The 25697-nt window shown below is 36.6% G+C and overlaps 1 protein-coding gene across 3 annotated transcripts in view; it reads right to left on the bottom strand.

The window, feature by feature from the left end:
* rapgef2a (Rap guanine nucleotide exchange factor 2a) overlaps positions 1-25697 on the bottom strand; it is a 77022-nt gene that overhangs the window by 40711 nt on the left and 10614 nt on the right. For all 3 annotated transcript variants that reach the window (XM_051702764.1, XM_051702765.1, XM_051702766.1), the window contains exons 2-3: positions 3632-3702; positions 3487-3543 (exon numbers count right to left, since the gene is read on the bottom strand). In XM_051702764.1, coding sequence (XP_051558724.1) covers positions 3487-3543; positions 3632-3702 — 128 coding nt within the window. The remainder of the gene's footprint in view (positions 1-3486; positions 3544-3631; positions 3703-25697) is intronic.

Below are 25697 nucleotides of genomic sequence, written 5' to 3'. Positions count from 1 at the left end.
TCCATCCATCTATACTGGCAGCCAAGAGTTTGGAATAATGTACAGATTTTGCTGTTTCAGATGGAAATTGGTACTTTAATTCACCAAAGTGGCATTCAACTGATCACACAGTATAGTCAGGACATTACTGATGTAAAAAAACAGCACTATCACTATTTGAAAAAAGTAATATTTGATCAAATCTCGACCGTCCCCATTTCCAGCAGCCATCACACATATTCATGCTAAATTGCTAATTCGGTATTAGAAAATCACCTGTCATTATATCAAACACAGTTGAAAGCTATTTGGTTCGTTAAATGAAGCTTAACATTGTCTGTGTTTGTTTTTGAGTTGCCACAGTATGCAATAGACTGGCATGTCTTAAGGTCAATATTAGGTCAAAAATGGCAACAAAAAAAAAAAAAAAAAGAAACAGCTTTCTCTAGAAACTCTCTAGAAATAAAGCTATACAATGCTTGAAACTGCCAAAAAACTGAAGATTTCATACAAAGTGTACACTACAGTCTTCAAAGACAAAGGACAACTGGCTCTAACAAGGACAGAAAGAGATGTGGAAGGCCAGATGTACAACTAAACAAGAGGATAAGTACATCAGAGTCTCTAGTTTGAGAAATAGATGCCTCACATGTCCTCAGCTGACAGCTTCATTGAATTCTACCCGCTCAACACCAGTTTCATGTACAAAAGTAAAGAGAAGACTCAGGGGTGCAGGACTTATGGGAAGAATTGCAAAGAAAAAGCCACATTTGAAACAGAAAAACAAAAAGAAAGGTTAGAGTGGGCAAAGAAACACAGACATTGGACAACAGATAACTGGAAAAGAGTGTTATGGATCAGCTTTTGTGGGATCAGCTAGACTGTAAGGTGAGTGAGAAGTGCCCGACAAGACAGCCACATCTATGGCAAGTGCTACAGGAAGTGTGGGGTGAAATGTCACCTGAGAATCTGGACAAACTGACAGCTAGAATGCCAAGGATCTGCAAACCTGTCATTGCTGCACGTGGAGGATATTTTGATGAGAACCCTTTGTAGTTTAAGAAGTTCTGATTTTTTTTTTTCAAATTATAAATTTGTCATGTTATTAATGTCCTGACTATACATTGCCACTTTGGTGAATAAAAGTACCAATTCCTTTCCATAAGAGCAAAATCTGTACATTATTCCAAACTTCAGTGCTTCTTTTTTAAGAAATAATCAAATCTTATGTCAAATTCTTATGGCGATTTTTCTTTTTTGAAAATACCAGCAAAATATTTACTTTTTACATTCTCCGAACAGTTATAGAACCTATATATTTTTGCCTTTAGGCCCCATAAAAATGATCGGACACTAAAAAAAAAAAAATGATGATGCATTAAAGTCATTTTTTTTTTTTTTTTTTGTCTGAATTGCATTTTTAATGCATTTTACAATAACTAAATTGATTCGGGCAAATAAATGACTCGCGTCATTGACCCACACACAGAAAAACCCAGTCACATGCACAGTGCACCTTCTGTTTTAGTTCATTTCTCACTAGTATGTTCCAGGTGGAGCAGTGACCTAACAACACAGATGCTACTCTGGGCAAAGGAAACAAACTTCAAGACGAGTCATCGAAATGTAGGCGACTGCGTCTTGGTCATTTTAGTAGTTTCCAGAGCAGAGGAGCACCTGTGGGTTGCTAATCTAGCATAGCCAGACTCTTGACTATAGGCATCTTGTGCAGTTTGCTGCTTATTTTGGGCATGAACCACCCACTTAAACAGGAAGTGATTGTCTGACCAACATGTAAAATTACCACAGTTTAATTAAATGATCTGTAGGTGTGGTAAAATCTGAAACTAATAATGGCACAACTGTGTCTGTGAATAGTACAAATGACACCAAAGAAATTAGCGGAAAATGTGTGCAGACTTTGTAATGCAAATTTCAATTCAAGTTTATTTGTATAGCGCTTTTTTATAATACATACGTTTTAAAAGCAGCTGTACAGAAAATAGAAAAATACAGTATTTAAAAATATTTACAAAAATATAATATAAAGAATTGTTAAATTGATGAGGAAGAAACTTTGGGAACAATTTTCAGAATATTTACGGACATCGAGGGTTGATTCAAAACTATCTCCCTTAATGTGGACAACAAAAATAAGGTCTATTAATAATAAGGAATATTTAATGTCCTTTCTTTTGAAATAAGGGAATAGAAAACAGAGTAGAAGTAAATTTCTGTCTGCAAGCTAAGCAAAGGGAAACATTTTGGACATAAAAACAAGGGACAAAAAAAAAAAATTCAGATTTATAAGTAGCACATGGTTGATTTTGTGTGTTTTGGAAAGTCGCTGATAGCCTGGTAATTGCAGGAATTGAACCATAGTGAAGATTTACTACAGGTAATGGGAGATTACACTTGGTTGGCAAATGGAAAAACATTAGTGATGTGAAATGTTCCAAGTTTGATGAGGTAACATGAATTACATTTCCATAGGAAATTTCAGCCCAACTTAGCACAACAGTCCCATGGAGTACTACCAAGTTTTCTTGAACATTAAAATTATGACCTGAGAAACTTCAAGGAATGTTAAAAGTTCAACAAAAGTTAAGACCTAACAGCAGAATTTGTGGCATAATGTTGATTACTACACAAAAACATTCTGGTCTCTCAGGTAAAAAAAAAAAAAGAAAAAACGTAAAAATAGAGGTTACAGAAATGAACTTACAATGGAAGTAAACCTGGCCAGTGTTCAAAAGGGTTTAAAAGCAGAAATTAAAGCTAGTATTAAATGTGAAGAACTTAATATTTCAATAAAAACCTGTTTATTATTTGGGTTGTAAGGTTGTCTAATTTGTCCTTTTAAAGATGGGAATACTTTTCTATGTAGATGAACTTATGCTTACTGATGTAATTTCTGAGTAGAGCTTGTAACATGTAAACAGTACCTTTCTGGTATCCTTATACCTATCATTCAAAGTTCCGGAGCGTACCAGATTTATATGGTCATGACATTTGAAGTTGAAAGATTGGATTTAACTTTACACAGACAAGGTTAGTAAGTGAATCTATCACATTAGTGTCACACCAACACGATTTCCGTGGTTATCAACACTATACACAAATACTGTCAATAGAGTTTAACTTGTGTTGAACCCGAAACATTCCGTTAATCACTTTAGCATTAACATTTTGCAAACAGCAGATCTTGAACAGGACATTTCATTTCAACAGGCAGAGTGTGTGAGCTTGAGTGTGTTTCCATATACAAAGAGCCTTTAGAAGCTTAATCTCCATCTGTAGATGGAGGTTACAGATTTAAAAATGAACTAAACACGAGACGCGTGTGTGTGTCTGTCTGTGATAGGGAGAGAGAGATAGAGCGCAGATGTGTGTGTGGACAAAGTCATCCCTGTGACTTTGATGTAAACCTCTGATAAACTGACCTAAATAAGGACACATTTCTGACAGCATTTGTCAGAGTGTATTGTTTGTGGTTTGATTACTCACTAGTATAAAACCTCATTGGCTTCATGCTGTTCATATCGAACCGTCTCGCACATCAACCTGCAAGTCAGATAGACACAGTGTAAAGCACATTCATACGAATGTAGTCACGCAAATACACACACAATAACAAACACTGTTCTTGTACCTGAGCTGGTGCTCCCTCAGGCTGGACAGTGCTTCCATCCCATGGAGGTATGAGTACACAATCTGGAGATCCTGCAACACACACACAGCAGGTTACATTTGCATTACTTAACATTTAAACACACAAAGAATTACAGTTGAACATTAATTACATTTACATTTATGTATTTGGCAGATGCTTTTATCCAAAGCAACTTACAGTGCATTCAAGGTATATATTTTTAGCAGTTTTTTGTGTGTTCCCTGGGAATCAAACCCATGATCTTGGCCTTGCTAGCGCCATGCTCTACCAGCTGAGCTACAGGAACCCCACACATGGGCACAAACATATATAATTGCAAAGTTACCACAGTAACCATTTTTTTTTTCATATCCCAAATGTCATTTAAAATTTGCCTGCAAGAACACCAAAGCACCAGTAGGAGGTGTCCTGCATATGGGAATAAACTCATTGTACCACATGCATAACACACACCACCCTAATTTTACACTACTTAACTCTGCCAATCCTGAATTATGCAATAAATGTTTAACAAGAATGGAATGTTTGCAGATTATCCATCATTCACTCCTTCACTTTCACATCTTTTTTTTTCTCACTTCTCTTTTCCTCTTCTGTCATTTTTTAACCATGTTTTTCTGTTTTCCAATTTTCCTAAGGTAAGATAAAGGACAGACTATTTTTAGTACTCTACGCAGGTACGTGAAGACAGACACTAACTATTTGAAAAATGTGAAGAGTTTAATTCATAATGCAACATAGGTACGCATTGGGACAGTGTTGGCCGGACATTCGTGCCAGCGTTTGCATACTTGCATTTCTGGCCTTAAAGAAAGCATGGCAGTGTTCCTGATGAGTGTTAATGGTGTTATTGCAAGCAAATTAGCAATCAGGAAAATCTGGTGAGACATGATTTCCTGTTTAAAGAGTGTTCTGCTACATCGAGAGTCAAGTCATTTTTATTTACATAGTGCTTTTCACAATGGATATTGTTTCAAAGCAGCATTACAGACAATAGTGCCTTAAAGCCCCCAGTGAGCAAGCCAAAGGTGACTGTTGCGAGGAAAAAGTCACAGGACGCAGGGGTCTCGAAATGAGTCTAAAAAAACACAGCGCTCATGCACAAAAACAGCGAGATGCATCGCAGTGGTCAAAGACATCTATCTAGTGCATGTTTATATAGAAAAAATTAAAAACAGAGCAGACGGACATAAGTTTAGGTAAAAGAGAGAAAAATGTTGGTTGGAACCAGATGCGACTGGGCGAGCCTGCTGGCATGGCACACATGACAAAAAAGAAAATGCAGACAACTTATGTGCATTAAAGACGTAAAAAAAATGGGTTTCAAAGCTTTGTACAGAATAACAACAATTTAATTTCTCATCATCCTAGAAGAGGCAACAGCATAAAGAACGTTTGTAAAAGGAAAGTGTAACACAGCAGACACATCCACTTTATATCTAACGTAAGAGCTATTTCCTCACACTTCTGCAAAGTGAGAAAACATTTGCACGCAAAAACCTCAAGTCATGTTAAATGTTCATTTAGGCCTACCCAGATTCAATGTGTCATGTGCAAGGAGGATATTTCTAACAGCTAATTTTCATTACAGTGACTAAAAATTTCTTCACACTAAAAGTGCCCGTTTCTTCACCATGAGCCTTATTTTTGTCAGAATACTTAACACCTCTTGTTGTTTAACACATTTTTGGAAGATTAGGTCATATGGTCTTGTTGACACAGATTTATTGTCATCCATAAAACATTTCCTGCGATTTGAGATGACCAAATGAGATTTCAAAATGTCACCATTGACAAAGTGACACCATATTAGCTGCATTCATTTCAGAGTTTATGATAGCATGACAAAAAAGAAGGTTGGACACACTTGACTGAATGCTTCTCATGATGTTAAAAACCTTTTGATCGAAAGGTTTATGCTTAAAAGCTTGAAAGAAGTTCTTAAGTGTTTTTAAATGGATGGTTTGGGCCAGATATGAAGTTAAATCAGCCAACAAGTGCCCAGCGTACATGGGACTACCTTCCCATTGGGTGGCTACTTTGAAGAAGCATATTTGTGTTATTTCATATTTTTGATGACTTTCAAAATTATTATATTACTAAAATATTAGGCTAATAATAAATGAGTAGATGTGTAACATTTTTAGTGGTAGTGTATATATATATATATATATATACTCAAAAAGCACATTACTGGGAACACCTGTACACCTACTTATTCATCTAAGCATTGCAATGCAAAAAATCATCCAGATATGGGTGAGGATCTTCAGTTAATGTTCACATCAACCATCAGAATGGGGAAAAATGTGATCTCAGTGATTTTGACCATTGCATGATTGTTGGTGCCAGACGGGCTGGTTTGAGTATTTCTGTAACCGCTGATCTCCTAGGATTTTCATGCACAACAGTCTCTAGAGTTTACTCAGAATGGTGCCAAAAATATGAAACATCCAGTGAGCATAGGGATGCACCAATCCGATACCTGGATCGGTATCAGCTCCGATACCGATGTTTTTAGATGGATCGGGTATCGGTCCAACAAGCCCGATCCAAATCTGATACTGTGTGTTCATCATGTCCGTTAGTGTCAAGTTCCAAAACTGAAATAAAAGAACCATAAAAGCACCATTAATGTAGTCCATATGACTCCTGCATTTTAATCAAAGCCACTTGAAGACTTACGATAGCTTTGTGAATCACAAAAGGCTGTGTTTAGTAAGTAGATATGCAGCGCGTTAGTGAATGGCGCTGCTCTGTTGACACACACATAAGCACGCGCAGGCTGGTGAGTTGGTCGCGTCTATTATCAGCCCTCAGAGCTTGCGGCTATTTTCATATTTGAGCACTACTCACAAACAACTCAGCTTCTCAGATGTAGATGCTCAATAGTTCGGTTCACTAATAACATGCATTTAGAACGGCATTTTACCAGAATTTGAATAAGATGTGAATTAAACCACTGTGAAGTAGCCTACATACTTACATTTACAGGACTTCCTGATGAGTTCCGATTGTATAAACCCGATGGTTTTCAAGTTAAAGGTGCATGACTGAAATATATTATTGTTGTATTTTAAAATTCTAAAAGTCAATAATAATAATAATAATAATAATTTTAATAATTTATTATTATTATTTGCTTACAAATTACAACAATATTTATGTCAAACGGGTTTAAAAAAAATAACTGTGAATGAAAAGTGGACTGATATCTTACAACTAAACTGAACAAAAATCTGAATCCTTTAAAGACCAGATACAAGTTTAAAAATTGCAATAAAAACTGGCTTCTGTTCTAAGATTTAGACTGGAATTTCTGTTAATTTTGCTGCAACATTATCCAGTAGACTAGTTAACAATAAAGTTTTTTTCTTAATAGGCTATATTATATTGACATAATGTGTAGTTGGAGGTTTTTATTTCTTTACATATAAAAAAGTACCCCCAATTCTTTCCAAACAAAGAGGTAAAAATATTCTAAACTGATTATGCAAAAAAATAACAATGGTTTCAGATTGGGATCAGCTAATACTGAGATTTCAGATATCGTAATCGGATGAGAAAAACTGGCATCGGTGCATTCCTAGAAGTAAACGTTACTCAACCTAAACTTACTCAACACTCAAACAAGACTTTAGAGGTGTTACTCTTTCCCGCTTTCCTCCCCGACATTCCAACAACCTTTCTCATCATCTTCCACTCCCCCCCACAATTCATCCACCTATACCTCTCATCTGCTCTCGCTCCAGTGAAATTAACCAGAAATTCAGGAGTTCCAGTTAGGGGCAGTGTATTGCGGGCTGCAATTGGTTGATTTGAGTAGAAGGGCAGGAATGTTTATTCTTGGACTGTGGCATTTCCTCTTTGAAAAACAGACACGCACATACTCACACAGAGAGTCGAGTATGGCAAAGGACTGTGTCCTTAAAGTCAAAGACCAAGTCACATTTCAGTTGGTTGTAGAAGATCTGGTCAGCATGACATTGCATCAAATCTGGAAAATACATATTAGCACAAATTCGGGCATGTCCCATCTAAAAATAATGACTTGCACTTTCATTTTCACTTATAAAAGTATGTTTTGTTCCCGTTTTGAAATCCCAGAATAAGTCAAACTATTTGAAACGACATGTTTTGTCTAACGAAAAGTGTAGGTAACAAGTTTCTGTTGTCCTTCGCTCAAATGAGATATCTTCAATGTATAAGCAATATTAGACAGCCTGGCATCAGGTATTTGATCAAATTCACAAACTAGGCAGTCGGGTGTCTCAGCACTTTGTGTCAAGTTCCCACACTTTTGGACCAATGAATTTCCATGACTTTTTCCATGACCTTTCCAGTCATTGAGATTTCTGGATAAGGATTTTTAAAAATCATTCAAATCCAGACCGATTTGCTGATTAATCATTCACACCAATCTGAATTGGTTTAACCGTTTCACTGAATAAAACCACTCAAAAGAACAATTTGCTCACAAATCAGACATCTCTACAACCTGCGAACAAGTTTAAATTTACACAAAAGCAATACTTAGCTGATAACATATTTTATAGCAGAGCATAACTACAAAAATGTATATTCACTATAGAAATAAATATCCATGACTTTTCAAACCTTGAGAAAACCATTAAAATTCCCTGAGATTTCCATGTTTTCCAAAAACCCTAAAATAAAATTATGCTCGTTTGTGATGTTTTTACCAGGTCTTACAATTAAATCTAACAATTCACTGAAATGTCATATCTTTGGAATGTTTATCACACTTATATCAACTTCTACCTGTTAATGCTTTTGCAATTTTACACCAAGGAGAAGTCACCTACACGAGCAAGCAACCAGGTTTAATTGCTCTCCGTACCATTTGGATTAGGTTACAATTCAGCCAAAAATTCATATTACTATTATTTCTACAAATATTGTGATTTGAACTGAGATATGAGCAAAAATATGCTGCTGCTATTATAGGGTTCACACTCTTTTCAAGGCACAATTTACCAGGACATTTAAAATCTAAAGTCTTAAAATCTGGTTTGATCTTCATCTAAGATACAATAATGAACAAACACAATCTGTTTTAACTAGTAATACACAAATTCTTGTATTGTTCTTATACATATTAAATACATTATTCAAACATTAACAATGTAAGTTGGAAAAAGTATTTGAACCACTAGTCTGATGACGTCAAAAAAAGCTACTTAAGAGCTAGGATTTGTCAAACCTCGCATCCAATTAATTAAACTATATTTGAGGTGTGGGTTAAAGCTACTTTGACTTATAACAAGAACTCAAATATTTTGAGTTTGCTATTCACAAAACGAATCTGCTGACGTGGACCATGCCTCGCAAAAGAGATCTCAGATGACCTAAGATCAAGAACTGATACTTTGCATAAAGCTGTAAAGGGTTACAAAGTTATCTCGAAGAGCTTAGATATTCATCTGCCCACAGTTAGACAAATTGTCTATAAATCGATATACAATTTAGTCCTGTGGATACTCTCCCTAGAAGTGGCCGTCCAGCCAAGGTGACTCAAAGGGCACAATGCAGAATCCTCAATGAGGTAAAAAAGAACCCTAGAGTGATAGCTAAAGAAAAAAAAAAAAAAAATCATTGGAACTGGATAACATCTGTTCATGAGTCTATTATACGGATAACACCACGAAGGAAGCTGCTGCTTTCCAACAAAAACATTGCTGCGCACCTGAAATTTGGCAAAGTCCACCTTGAAACTCAAGAGTCTTTTGTTGTTTTTTTACATAATTTTAATTAATGACACACAGTGACTCTGAGGAGGAGATGCATGCTTTATTTTTGTAGAGTGATAAAATGATGGAATGTAATCTCAAAGGTTTTGCTTCATGAGAAATAAGGGCTCGTGGGTTTAATGGGTGTGGACAGCAACACGATAAAGTTAAGAAAAGTTTAACTTCATGCAAATGAGGAGCGACATTTTGACAGCAAAAACCAATAGGAGTGAAGACTGTGTTCACTGGAGCTCAAGTCACCCATCTCCTTTGACATGATGGAGTCGAGAGCAGGCAAGACAGAGGAGAAGTTTCTGTGAGTGATTTCACTGTTCAGTATAATTTGTCTGTAACTACATACTTGAATATAATAAAATTATGTGTGGAGTGAGTTTGATTCATACATTGATAGATCGTTCAACTTTTTAATGATATGATGCATTGAGAACTGCTTTATTTTATATAAAAACACTCTCCACAGCAGAATGTTCATTTTTAGGGATAATAGAACTGATTCCTTGTCAAATTAGAATGATATCTTAGTTTTACCGGCAATATATCTCATCTGTGATCAAATTTTCTAAAGATATGGCCAGATGTGAAGTTGGGGCATTAATCGTGAAAGCCCTGAAAGAGACTTTTAATCGTCATAATCCTAAAACAGACAATTAATCATCATAACCGCAATATTGGTTGAACAATAAATTGTCAGCCAGATTTCATAATCGTGACAGCCCTAGTGACACGGATTCATTCATGACAGTTAACCGTTGACGTTACCATGTCTTTGTGCATAAAACGAAAACCTTGTTAGTAACTCAGTCAGCAAGTTATTTTATACTAAAATATTTTCCATGACTGGAAAACTGCATTGCAAAATTCCAGGTTTTCTAGAGTGCGTGGGAACCCTGTATTAAAGCGAACCACTCTGAGGGGCAGTTCACACAGGATGTTATGTATGGTTTAATACTGCCCTTCCGTCATTGTGCCTTTGGGTGCCAACTGTATAAGTTGCTTTTTTCTTAAACTAAGAGAAGTAGAGTACCCATCTAACGTCCGGCTGTTTTATTGAACATGGCTTATCAAAGTGTATCGGAACATAACACAGGACATGTTTAAAAAGCTAGATGGAGTGCAACAGAATGAACAGAACACAAGAATTGAATTACTTTTAACAAACGCAGTCTGACACGTGTACATAAACCAATAATAAAAAAATAGCGCAGGTAGTATGCTTGCAAGTCCTGTGTGAATGGCCAGGGAGGCAGTTAAAACCACTGTACCATGAGCATCATGCATGCTTGAAGTTGCTATTTGTATTTAGTAGTTAAATACAGACAGTAGCTTAAAGCAGCATCTATATATTTATTTAATACATTCACAGCCTTTAGAGGTTTAATAATTGCACACGGTTTTTGATTTTATTTCAATTAATTGTGCAGCCTTATTTGCATCAGGCTTTTTGACGCGACATCCTTTGCCGACTGTCACAAACAATTTGTTTAAAAGCTGACAAATTTTAAGTTCAAAAAGGCCTTATTCTTAAAATACATTTATTTATATTCTTGTGTAACCACCCGAGCTTCAATTCTCTTGAGAGTTCTTCGATCTGTTGACATCTATTTTGCATTTCAATTCAAGTATCCTGCATAGCCTTACCGGTTTTCTTTCATAAAATCCCACAACCACTCTGCCTACAATAAAAAACTAATATAAACTGAAAACCCTGATAACTTGACTTTACACTTAATTGAATGAGTAAACTCCTTCCCTCAACTGAATTAAGTAATGGCGTCTCCAAAACTTGTGTAATTATGTTCACTTAACTTGGTGATCATATAGAATGAACTTAATTTCAGTTAAGGTACCTAAATTCAAGTAGACTTAACTCAGATTTTCTATTTAAATGTTGCTGTTTCTACTTAATAATTTTAAATGAATGAAGTCAAATATAGGTCATACAATAACTGCTTAAATAAAAAAAAGATTATAACTGATTCAAGGTCAATCATTAAATAAATGTACTTCTCCACAGAAATGTCTAGACACTTGTCCTTTAGTTGCACATGCACAAAGAGAACCGAGATAGTGTGAAAAGGGTCCAACTTGACCAAAGAGGACACAGATCACCCTAATGGTGACATCAAAAACCACCACTTACCACAAACCAACATAACTAAAACTACAAAGGAGCTAAAATCCCTATGAAATCTATTAAATGCCCCCATATGTTGACCAAGTAAACACAATTAAATAATTCAAGGGCAAGGCATTATGGGTATTCCCAATTGCCTCAATTTCGTACTCAATAGTTTGAGTTATTAATACTTAAAACCTTAATTCTGTGGATTTTTAAGAAAAATAAGTTCAAGAAACAGAGATATTTGAGTTATGAGCCAAAACTTGACATTTCAAGCCGTTTAATTAAAACAACTTTAAGATTTAAAGCCAAATTATTCATTCTATACAAAGCACTAGGTTTTATGTGTATTTTCACACACACACACAAAAAAAACTTGCTTTAGGTAATTTGTGCAACTGACGACAACTATCGGTAACCTGTTTCACCCAGTAACTTCAAACAAGTTCCCAATATCAGGTGTTTTACAAATGCCATTATGTTCCTCTTTATTAATCAGTGTATTAAGCTCCTCCTTACCCTCTTTCCTCTTTTCTTTCCTGTATGAAAAAAACTCTTTGTTCTTTATAGAGCCACCTTAAAAATCAAACAAACTTGCACGCGCTTCAGGAAGAGAAACTTTACACCCACTTTGCTCTGTTCTCCCACTGTTTTGTCCGCAAGTATATATGGGTACATTCATGTGTGTCAGGATTATGACCAGAATCATTATTGTCGATTACTGCCCTTGATACTGTAATCATGATTATTAATGTCGATTAAAAGATTAAATTACCATGCCATCACAAAGTATGCAATCGTGTGGTTCTTCAGAGTAGCAGATTTTAATGGTGGATACGAGCTAAGCTCCAGTTTTTTTAAAACATCTTTTTTTTAGCAATAAATAATGTTTGTTAATGTTAGGCCTAATAAAAGTTATTTTTAAAGGGATATCTATGGTATAGAAAATATTTATGTAGGTTTTTTCTGAACTATTGACAAAACCAGTTTTTACTTGATTCAATATGCCTGTGTGACATGTAACAGGTTGATAAATACACATCCTCACACATTTAACATACCTCTAAAACCTAAAAAAGGTGGCATAAAATAAAAAAACTACCATTGGACATGCAAATGTGTTTTTACTGCTTAAAATATTGGTTCACATACAGTAAATAATATGACATATTCAATGTTCAAACTTATTAACAGCCAATTTAAATTGACCAAGTTACTTACTGGGTTCAGTAAGCGCTGTGGTGGTGAGACATGTGCCCATTCATCCCCTTAGACCTTCAACGGTGATCTTGTTCATGTCAGATCATCGTTTGATCATATTTGGCCTCAGCGGTTGCACAGCCATTTGTGATTGGAGTTTGTGTGATTTGTGAAAATGTTAAATACCAACAACAGCTACGGGCAGACGTGATAATAATGACAGCAATTTGTGAAATATGCCACTCATGCCATATTCTTTATGTTGGCTACACCTCCAAATCAAGCTCAGAACAGTAAAGCTACGTTACTATATTGCTTTTTATATACAAATCAAATTCACTTTGGCCTGATAAAGGCTGTAATCGTTAGTTTTCATGATTACATAACTGTGGCAGCCGTAATCATAATCGTGATTAGTTTTCCGATTAATTTAAGTGGGTTAAGTCTACTTGCAACTGACAATGAGCATGTTTACATGCACGTTCTTACAACAATTATGCTTAAGTCGACAAAGTGTGCGGTCATTTAAATGCAATAAACCGCATTCCTTTATCGGCATAAAGGCAATAAACGGCTTATGAACAACCCAATCAACACGGGTTGATTTTTACCCATTATGCCGATTTCGCATGCCATGTAAACACCTTACTCCGTGTTCCTACTGGCTCATCCAATGTGCACACGTGTTGAGCGCATGTCTCTTCACGGTTTGACGTCAAAAATTTGATTATTTCAAATGTCATGTAAATATGGATTTCTTGCCTTGTCAGATTTTTTATAGCTGATTTGAGAGAGTAATCAATGTATTGGTGTGCATGAAAACGGGCTCAGTGAGTCATTTACCACACAAAATAGCACTGCATATTAGCCTACATAAGGGTAAATTAGTCTAGATGTAGGCAATATCATAATACACAATAACTAGGCTTGGGATCGATGCCTTTTTCATGCATCAATAATTGTACGATTTTCCCGATGATTATCGATATATATCGGGATTCTTTCAGATATAAATAGAGCTGCTCGCTGCACAATAGTTTTTGTCTTTTTAAATGTATTTCTCAACACAACTTTGGTAAAATGTGAGCGGCAGGGTAAATTAAAGGTAATCGCACACCAGATGACATGCCGTGTTGTAAAATTCGAATAAATTATGGTACGCACACCCAGTGTTTCCCACAGGATGTTGTGGACGTCTGAACCTCTAGGGGGTCCGGGGGCATGCTCCTCCATAAGAGGCTACATCTATGAAGAATTTTGTGCTCTGGTAAACAATTTTTTGCTCTAGTAGTAATTTAATCAAACACTTTGGTTGTATAGATAAGAATGGTGATGACACGGCAAAAAAAATCACACCCACAAAGCATGGTAAACGAGACAGAGTTTAACGCAGTTCACAAATGGTCAAAACACAAAATTGACTAGCCATCAAAGAAATTAAGCAAAAGTGGTTACCTGAGTTGAACTTGCTCCTCAGATGCTAGCTGGGAGTGAGAGATGCTTTGCCGAAGCAATGGTGCAAAACACAACGCTATAGATCTTTTGTTATTATGAGAAGTGTAACAATATTTTTGGTTCATGTGGCGGGCCGCCACATTCTAGGTAATTAGTGGGAAACGCTGCACACCATCACCAAGCTATGACTCCGGAGTCTGCCCAAAATTCTGCAGTGCTACAGAGCACAAGTTTTTAATTAAATTCTACCAAAATAATTATCAAAGGACATAGATTATCTACACTAGCCATCAGTGGACAATATATTGTTTATATGTATCTTTCTTATAGCCTACACAATGTATTTTCATTTACAAGTATGTCTTTTTGTGGTTTGACATCTCAAATGAAATCTATTCAAGGCCACATACAGAGAAATTGCATAAGCGTTGGCATTAATTGTCAGTTTGCACAGCTATACCAGTTTCATACACTAAACTGCAAACTCATCAACGTCACTTTGTTCATTTTTGAAAAACAAAACCTTAGAAACTTTGGACTGCCATCTGCTGCGCCGTATCAGCTCGTCCTGTGTGTGTGATACCTGTCCCTTTCCTACCCGCGACCAGCTTTAGTAAATGTTTTATCACCCTCTTGTGATCTCCCAAAGCTAGTACATCAGACTACATTAAATGGAAGGCAACTGACAAGTGAACTGGATAGCACAAAAATTAGGCTTCTAATTTAAATGTTGGATAATGTTAATATATTGATGCCTCAAAAACGTATCGATAAAATAATGTGGGATCAATAATTGATAAAGCGATATTTTATGACATCCCTAATTAATCACACAATATTACCTAAAACTAGGGCTGCACAATTAATTGTATTTCAACCGTGATTGGTCTCATAGCAGTTCTGTGCACGACACACTCAAATTCCATCTCGTGCTTAGTTATACACAGACAGAACAGCAATGCTCTGAGTTTGGTCCGTGCACTTTGCTAGTGTGTGCTGACTGTGATATATTTATTTCAATTGCATATTTGCATAATTCGACATATGTTTGGCCATTACAAGTTTCTAAACAAATCTAAAATAACCACATAGCATTGCAGTTTTGTGGACCGAAGAGATGAGAACATTTCACCGTGTATGGAAGGAGCAGCACTAAGCAGTTGTCAATATACCAAACACCACACACACAGTCTTTCTTCACTCTCCTGCAAAAAATAAAGGCTTGAGAACGTACAGCAGTCCCATGTGCTAAATTATTTCAGAAATAAATTACTATTATATTTGACAATAATAATAATAATAATATAAAAAAATAAATCTTTTAAAGAGGACTCAAATGTGAACACCCTACAGAGTAACTCTTTCTATTGGCAGTAAAGCATGGGCAAAACATGACTTAATCTTGGTCAAAAGGAATAATTTACTAGTTTTTAGATTTTTACACATCAAACAGAGTTCAAGTGTTCAACATCAGAGTTGCTGTTTAATGTTTTTCTTCTTCTTTTAGAATTAATATCCAAGCAGTGACAACAGTGAATTTTTCTCTAAATTGTTCAGCACTGTTATTAACAAAAAATTCTCAAATGACAAAATAATTGTGATTAATAAAGTTGAGCAAAATAATCATGTTATTATTTTAACCATTATTGTGCAGCCCTACAGAAACTATAACAATACTACCATACAAAAAAAAACAAAAAAACAAAACAAAACATGGTACTACAATGGCTTTTTGAATATGGCATCATGGTAATTCCATGTGTTCGGCATCTGTGTTTGTGTGGTTTCTGAGTTTTACAACGCATTCTGTGTTAGCGTAAAATTCCCCCACACCTAGTGTCAGGGTCAGCAGGTGGGAAAAACCATTAGAGCCAGCTGGGTGAACAAGGGGTGAAAGGATTTAAGAGAAATGCAACAGACCCAGAGACCTGGGAGCTGCTAAAGTTTAGTTAAACATTGTCTGAGCTCCAGTTCAGAGAGTGAATAGAGTATTGTTATGAAAAAAAAAAAATCCATATGCATCCTGTAGACATGTACATGGCAGCTGTCTTGGAGGACTACACAAATTCAGTTTCTGAACTCTGATCTTATATTACTCGCATTCCATTTAATCAATGAAAAGCACACTAGCATTGTGGAACAAGACTCCTTATGATCTATGATAAAGGGATGGAGATGGTGGTTCATCCTGATTAAACCCTACAGTGCATTTTTAAGACATCATGTTAAAAATAATATAAAAAGTTTGAATGTAAACTTCAAACTTTTGCATTTTTAAACGATTCTTGCATTCTGTTCCATTCTGCACAGTCCAGCCATCTTCTTTAATGCAAGAACGCATCCTTTGTAAATGCCTTCTAAAACAAGCATCTGACCAGGCTCATGTGAACCCATAAGTCCGATTAAGTTGACTAGTCGTTCAGGCAACTCACCGATTAGATTTTGAAAATGCAGTTTTGCACATCCCTAGAATGGACAATATTTCTTCCTGATCTCATGCAGTGTTGATTTTTTACAGTTTTTTGTTTTAGTCATAGTTTTAGTTTTTTGACAAAAATGTCCTATAAATTAAGTCAATATTTGCGTCGTCAAGTAGGAATGCACCGATACTACTTTTTCTCTTACGATCCGATTCCGATATCGAAATCTCAGTATCGGCCGATACCAATCCCAAGCCGATACCAGTGTTGTTTTTTTGCATAATCAGTTTAGAATATCTCTACATTATTGTGTGGAACTAATTGGGAGTACTCTTTAATATGTAAAGACACACAAACCTCTAACTACACATTATTTCAATATAAATGTATAGCTTATTAAGAAAAACTTTATTATTAACTAGTATACTGGATAATGTAGCAGCAAAATTAACAGTAATTCCAGTCTTCAAATCTTCAGTAGAAAAGAAACCAGTGTTTTATTTTTGCCTTTTTTTTTTCTTTTTTTTTTAAATGTTTCAACTTGCATCAAGGATTCAGATCTCTTTTCTGTTCAATTTAGTTGTTAAGACATCAGTCCACTTTTCATTCACAGTTATTTTTTGGAACCCATTCAACTTAAATATTGTTATAAATTGTAAACAAATACTGATGATGACAATAATAATAATAATAATAATAATAATAATAATAATAATAATATTGTTATTAATATTATTATTATTGACTTTTAATTTTAAATACAACAGTAATATATTTAAATCGTGCACTTTTTAAAACCCTCATGCTTTTATTTTGACATTCTAAACTCTCCAAGAAGTCCTGCATGTGTCTGTTTGTAGGTAAGTTCACAGTAGTTTAATTCGCTTCTTATTCAAATTCTGTTTAAATGCACCTCCGGTGCCGTTCTAAATGCATATTATAAGTGAACCAAACTACTGAGCATCTACATCTGAGATGCTGTTCTTGAGTAGCGCTCAAATAATGCGCACTGCTGTGAAGGCTAAAAATATCAGCCTGTGTATGAGTTTGTGTCAACAAAGCAGCACCATTCACTAACGCACTGGCGCTGCACATACTATATATTTACTCATTAAACTCAGCCTTTTGTGATTCACAGTGCTATCGCATGTCTTCAAGTGGCTTTGAATAAAATACACGAGTCATATGAACTGCTTTAATGGTGTTTTTATGGTTCTTTTATGTCATTTTTGGAGCTTGACAGTAACAAACATGACTAACACACAGTATCGAATTTGGATCGGGCTTGTCAGACCGATACCTGATCCATCTAGAAGCTTCAGTATTGGAACCGATACCGATCCAAGTATCGTAATCGGTGCATCCCTAATGTCAAATTCATTAATTTTAGTCAGTTTTACTCTGACTAATATGGCATATAATTTTACTCGACAAAAATAACATTGCATTTCAAAATTAAAAATTACAAATAAGGCCCCTCTATGACACGTTTATGTTTGGTTGTCAGGTAGCTGAATTTCAAATTTAGTCAAGTCACATCACGCATGATCATTATCGATCATCATTTTCATGATCAATCTTTGCTGTCACGTCCGAGTGCTCGAGTACACGTGCCCTTCCCTAGTTGTAATATAATGCATGTTTTGGAAATAGTAATTAATCTAATGTACACCGATGAGCCAAAACATTATAACTAATAATAATAATAATAATAATAATATGCTGTTAGTCCTCCACAAGCAGCCCAAACAGCGCTTTCTGCTCTACAAGACCCCTGAAGGTGTCCTGTAGTATCTGGCACCAAGACATTAGCAGCAGATTCTTCAAGTCCTGTAAATTGTGAGGTGGAACTGCCGTGGATCGACCTTGTTGGTCCAGCACATCCCACAGATGCTAAATCGGATTGAGATCTGGGGAATTTGGAGGTCAGGGCAACAAATTGAACTCTTCATAATGTTCCTCAAACCATTCCTGAACAATGTGTGCAGTGTGCCAGGGCGTATTATCCTGCTGAAAGAGGCCACTGCATCTGATCGGGCTCAGGTAAACCTATAAGTCCGATTTAGTTGACTAGTCGGTCAGGCAACCCACAGATTAGATTTTGAAAATGTAGTTTTGTACATCCCTAGAATGGACAACATTTCTGCCTGATCTCATGCAGTGTTGATTTGCTGAAAGAGGCCACTGCCATCAGGGAATCCCATTGCCATGAAGGGGTGTACTTGTCTGCAACGATGTTTAAGTAGGTAGCAAGTGTCAAATTGACATCCACATGAATGGCCAGACCCAGGGTTTCCCAGCAGAACATTGCCCAGAGCATCACATTCCCTCCACCGGCTTGTCATCTTTACACAGTACATCCTGGTGCCATCACTTCCCCAGGTAAACAGCGCACACGTACACAGCAGTCCACGTGTTGTAAAAGAAAATGGGACTCATCGGACCAAGTGACTTTCTTCCACTGCTCCAAGGTCCAGTTCCGACACTCGCATGGCCATTGTTGGTGCTTTCAACGGTGGACAGGGGTCATTGTTAAGACACTGGCCTTCCTCTCTCTGTCCTACGGTGGCAGTGTGGGACAGTTTTTGGTTGGCTGGGGGAAGTAAATTTTTAATTGATTTGTTTGGGTGTGTGGTATATAAGTAACCCTCTTTTGTTCAGTCTAGGCTCTCTCTTTGGTGTAAGAAAACCTCTCCAGAGGAATCACAAACCTCTGCTTGATATTCACCTGCTATGCAGCCCCACATGCAGCAGGGTGTGCTGTGTGTTGAGACACATTTCTCCCATTACCATCATTAAAATTTTCTGTGACTTGTGGCACAGTAAACTCTCTGTCGGTTCAGACCAGACGGGATAGCCTTCGTTGAACATCGATGAACCTTGGCCGCCCAACACCCTGTTGTTGGTTTGTGGTTTGTCCCTCCTTGGACCACTGTCGGTAGGCACTCATCACTTCTGACTGGGAGCACCCCACGATCCTTGCCATTTCAGAGATCCTCTGGCCCAACCGTCTGGCCATACCAATTTGGCCCTTGTCAAATTCGCTCAGGTCTTTACTCCTGCCCATTTCTCCTGCATTCAACATGTTGACTACGAGAACTGATTGTTTGCTTACCATCTAATCTATCCAGACCTTGACATGTGGCCTTGTTAGTAGATGATCAACGTTATTCGCTTCACCTGTGAGTGGTCATAATGTTTTGGCTCATCAGTGTATATACAGTATGCGTTTGAGTGAGGTAATTAACCTATCTGTAAAGCAGCTCATTCCACTGGTGTTCAGCTCTCTGTTCACGCAGCTTACCTGATCATTCGCTTCATTGTCTTCACTGCATGTAAGTTGTATGGTTACATATACACTCACTGAGAACTTTGCTAGGAACACTATAGTTCAAGCTAGCAGAAAGGCTATGGTAACTCGGATAACCACTCTGTAAAGTTGTAGAGAGCAGAATAGCATCTCAGAATGCACAATACACCTAACAGATAGTGTCAGAAAAGGCAAATGTGAGATGAAAAATGCAATTGCTGAAGCAACCACATCATTTCGTGGTGCTTCTATGACTTTTGGCTCACCTATCGACTTGCATGCTCTTCAGGACTCATTCTCCAGCCCTTTGCATTGCAAGAGTCAATCAGTTGAGCTACCATGCAATATTGTAGCATTTAAACAAGCTTATAAATGTACTTGTTTATGTAATGCAAACATTAAAATGTATCGCCTTACAAGTAATGCGCTATAGTAAAAGTGTTTAGATGTCATAAGATATCACTGTGTGAGGATCAGGGCGAAAAGTGTACCATTTGTGTGAAAGGGAATAAAAGTCATTGTTCTAGCGCTCGTAGTGTTCATTTCACCAGGAAAGTGCAGAGATTCATACAACAAGGCTCTAAAAATCATTTTGCAAAAATGTAGTTGTAGTAATGTTATTCTATGAGACCAGACTGCAATATCTGTCTATGTATTTCAATTGGCTATTTTTAAATGACCCTTGGATAACATTAGATTCCATGTAAACATAAGTTACTATGAAGCAATACTGCTCTGGTTCATGTCTTTGCACAACATCCACAAACTCCCTTTCTGCTATCAGAGAGGAGATTCTCCACAGCAAACGCTCACACCCACAACATAACCACAGAAACAATCCCATCTTTATATAAGCATTCCAGCACCACACCATAAAAGAAAGGAAAACCAATATGGATGTCAAGTTCACTGTAAGCAGGGTCCGAAATTTACTTTTTAGCCCACCAGCCAAGGTGGCTGGTAGATGAAAACATTTACCAGCCAGTTAGATTTTTTACCGGCCATTTTTTATCATTATTATTATTTTATTTTTTTATTGCATTTTACAAGTGGATTTAACAGACATGAGAGGCAAATAATCAATATTTGCATGTTTAATAAGCATGTTAAAAAGTGAACTGCTTTTTTAAAGAATTGTATTGTTTTATTATTTATTAAATATTTAATTGCCAGATAGCCCATTTAGAATTATTTTTCAGATTATTCACTTAATACAACAAAACTAAATTTGTATTTTAAACTACATGTTGTCATATGAACGACCAGTAAGTAACTCTCATGAGTCTCATGAACCTTAAGTACATATAAAACACAGTAACAGATACTGGTATATTTGGAGTGAGTCAATTCATTATGTAAGCTCCAAATGATTCATAAGTCTTTATGATTCACTAAAAAGAGCCGGCTCATGGATTTACTGCTAACTAGAGATGTCCTCGTACCATTTTTTTTATTTTTTAGAACGAGTACCGATACTTCCTTTTTTAGAACTTGCCATTACTGACACCTGTTTTTTGTTTTCTTTTTTTCAGAAATCCATATCAACAGTTTATTTCAATGTTATCATCAAAATTGTGTCTAAATAAGTACATTTATTTAAAACTTTAATCAAAAGAAAATAGAACAATTCATGTTCAATGTTATTTTTTTCAAATGAGGTGGTGTTATTCAGAACCTCACAGCACAAAATACATCATTTGAGTTATAAAGTGCTGCATAACAGAGCATCACAGGTGTGAGATATTGCTTAAATATAATACAATTACTATTGATTTATTATTAGTAGTAGTAGTAGTATTAAGCCCTATTCGGACGGGATTCGTTTTATATGGGGACTTGGGGTAATGTAATAATTACCAGAGCTTCTCAGTTCTCAGTAATTTTAATCCCGTGCGAATCGGTCATGTCAGTAATTTTCCCAGACTTTTTACGGACTGTGCATTCCCGCACTGGTAAAAATTACAGTGTGTTTTACCTACTATAAAATGGCCTGTAAAAATAACCCCTGATAATATTAATCCAGTGTGAATTGACATGTTAACAAAAAGCCCGTAAATCTGCACTTTCCAGCACTTTAGCTCTTTAAATATTTCTTAAGTTCTCAGAGTGTCTGAACTGGATGCTGGTCAAGAGAAGACGACAAAAAAATTAGACGCATTTCACAACTACACTGTTACGTTTGGACCGATGCGTGTTTTTCTCAAGCTCATTATGCTGTAAAGTGTTTATTTACCCATGCAAAAGAAAAATGAGCAGCTTTTGATTATGATTTGAGCAGAGTGAGTGCAGGAAATTGTGTTGAGCCCCACATTTCGGAACATAAAATTACATAATGTGAAGGGATTGTCCATTTTTTAATTCAAGAGTAATAAAAGATTACAGGCTTGTTAATGTCACCAGTTATGTTGTATTAAGCCAGATATTCCAATCAATTTCTTCTAATAATCACAGATACAGTATATGCTCATATTTAATATTTCATGCATAATTAATCAGCACAGTATACATTTTCGAATAGGTCAGTTACGCGTGACAGCAGTGTGTAAATGCTGTAGACACACCCTACAGAAGTTTTCACCTCCAGAAAAGCCGGTCACTACGTGACTCAAAGTGATTATTAAACTGCTAATGGCTGCTATTTAATTAAATAAATATGTTATCTGTATGTAGTGAATTAGCACTCTGCTCGCGGTAATCTGCTACAAACAGAGCGCTTGAGTGTGAGCCAAGGAGCTCGTAAGAGCAGCCAGCTTCAACACAACACCAGCTCCACACATACAATTACATAAGAGTGGTATCCCTACTGCTAACTGAGACTTTCGATGAACAGCGGGACTAGCTAATGAGAGCCGTTCCATGTAAAGACCTCCAACCTTACTGACTGAAGACCTACAGAACCCCCTTAATGACAAAACTGGAACACGTTACATTATTTTACAAGCTGACACAAACTGACAAAAAAGCGCCTGCCAAAGTGGCGTATGACACAGCCAAACAGAAAATACTACCCGCATTTGGTGCTTGGTGGGTGTTTATTTCGGAACCTAACTGTAAGGCAAATTTAATAAAAGTCATGCGCATATTGCATGACAGTCCTGTCATTATTTTTTCTTAAAAGAATGGCATTTGCGAAGAAAGGAATGTTTCGAGTAACCATTTTCCTGGAAAATTATACTTGTAGTGAAATGATTAGGGCCTTTCATAACCTAGAAAAATGAAGAAATCAAAATAACCACCTTCATATTCCTGCTATTACGTATGTTAAAAAAAAGAGCTATGATAGATTTTTTTGGGTCATGTTTCTGCTCAAATGTGTAAATGTGTGTGTGTGACTGCATTTTGACAAGTGCAGAGTTATTTTATCAGTGCTGACTAATACACAGGATTGAGGGGAAAATGCAAGGAGGAGAGGAAAAGCTGATAAGACAGCATTATTAATACAACAGTGTGTCTTAATGCACTTATCAGCACTGACACATCACTCTAATAAAGGGAAAGAGGAACAGAAAAATATATCTGAATAAGAGAAATGACTCTCACTCTCCTTCACGTGCTCAACTGGCACAAAAAGGGAAACATCCTTTTCCAAAAATACTCCAATTCAGCTTCACCGCTGACCTTTATGATGTCACCAAAGTTCTGGGAAAAGATTGAAAGGATCACAGCTGGGAGAGTTTGGCCTCAGACTTAAATAAACCAACCCTCTCAGCAATGCTCTTTTCCATTATCCACAAAAGGGCCCAGTTTGAGTTTTCCTTCATAACTGGATATTCAAAAGATCTGAGCCATAAAAAACAGGACAATATTTTGCTCTAATTACTGTAGCTTACATGTAATAACAATGTACAATGTACATTTTATTCCGACTTATAAATACTTATACTGGGACACATACAGTTGAAGTCAGAAATTTACATAAACTTAGGTTGAAGCCACTCCACAGATTTCATATTAGCAAACTATAGTTTTGGTGAGTTATTTAGGACATCTACTTTCTAAAGACATCTACAATTCCAGTGAGTCAGAAGTTTACATACACTTAGTTAACTGTGCATTTAAGCAACTAGCCAAATTGTTTCTGATAGGCTAATTGGAGTCAACTGGAGGTGTACTGTGGATGTACTTTAAGGCCTACCTTCAAACACAGTGCCTCTTCGCTTGACATCATGGGAAAATCAAAAGACCTCAGAAAAACAATTGTGGACCTCCACAAGTCTGGTTCATCCATGGGAGCAATTTCCAAACGCATAAAGGTACTACATTCATCTGTACAAACAATAGTACTCAAGTATAAACACCATGGGACCATGCAGCCATCATACCACTCAGGAAGGAGACACATTCTGTCTCCTAGAGATGAACATAGTTTGGTGCGAAAAGTGCAAATCAATCCCAGAACAACAGCAAAGGACCTTGTGAAGATGCTGGAGGAAACAGGTAGACAAATATCTATATCCACAGTAACACGAGTCCTATATCGACATAACCTGAAAGGCTGCTCAACAAGGAAGAACCCATTGCTCCAAAACTACCATAAAAAAGCCATACTACAGTTTGCAAGTGCACATGGGGACAAAGATCTTACTTTCTGGAGAAATGTCCTCTGGTCTGATGAAACAAAAATTGAACTGTTTGGCCATAATGACCATCGTTCTGTTTGGAAAAAAAAGGGTTAGGCTTGCAAGCCGAAGAACACCATCCCAACCGTGAAGCATGGGGGTAGCAGCATCATGTTGTGGGGGTGCTTTGCTGCAGGAGGGATTGGTGCACTTCACAAAATAGATGGCATTATGAGGAAGGAAATTTATGTGGATATATTGAAGCAACATCTCAAGACATCAGCCAGGAAGCCCGGTCGCAAATGGGTCTTCCAAATGGACAATGACCCCAAGCATACCTCCAAAGTTGTGTCAAAATGGCTTAAGGACAACAAAGGTATTGGAGTGGCCATCACAAAGCCCCGACCTCAATCCGATAGAAAATTTGTGGGCAGAACTGAAAAAGCGTGTGCGAGCAAGGAGGCCTACAAACCTGACTCAGTTACACCAGTTCTGTCTGGAGGAATGGGCCAAAATTCCAGTAACTTATTGTGAGAAGCTTGTGGAAGGCTTCCCAAAAGGTTTGACCCAAGTTAAACAATTTAAAGGCAATGCTACCAAATACTAACAAAGTGTATGTAAACTTATGACCCACTGGGAATGTGATGAAAGAAATAAAAGCTGAAATAAATCATTCTCTCTACTATTATTCTGACATTTCACATTCTTAAAATAAAGTTGTGATCCTATCTGACCTAAGACAGGGAATTTTTTTCTACAATTTAATGTCAGGAATTGTGAAAACTGAGTTTAAATGTATTTGGCTAAGGTGTATATAAACTTCTGACTTCAACTGTAACTTTGAAAGTGTAAAGATAACTAGCACTAAATAAGTGTTACTTTCAGCATCAAAAACTAGTAGGCTACTGCCCATTTTTAACTTTTTTTTGTCTCATCAAGATCAGATGGGGTTTTAAGTGAGAATTTTTCCAATTCAGTTCAGTGGTATTCTGTGCTAAAGATTTGTGAATTGTGAAGAAATCTGCGTTCCCTTACAATTCAGTACACTTGACATGCATCACTAAGCTGAGGCTATGAGGAGTGCCCTTCTACATGACCTAGTTGAAACCTTTCTACAATAACGGCAGTATTGGCTATGGTCTTTAAGCCCCGCCCTTTTAGGCGCGAAGCTGTCTGGTATAAAATTGGGTCTTCCTTCAAGACAGCGATTC

Source organism: Myxocyprinus asiaticus, chromosome 7 (assembly GCF_019703515.2).
Source record: "Myxocyprinus asiaticus isolate MX2 ecotype Aquarium Trade chromosome 7, UBuf_Myxa_2, whole genome shotgun sequence".
NCBI lineage: Eukaryota > Metazoa > Chordata > Actinopteri > Cypriniformes > Catostomidae > Myxocyprinus > Myxocyprinus asiaticus.
This window is presented reverse-complemented; position numbering and strand designations above follow the sequence as displayed.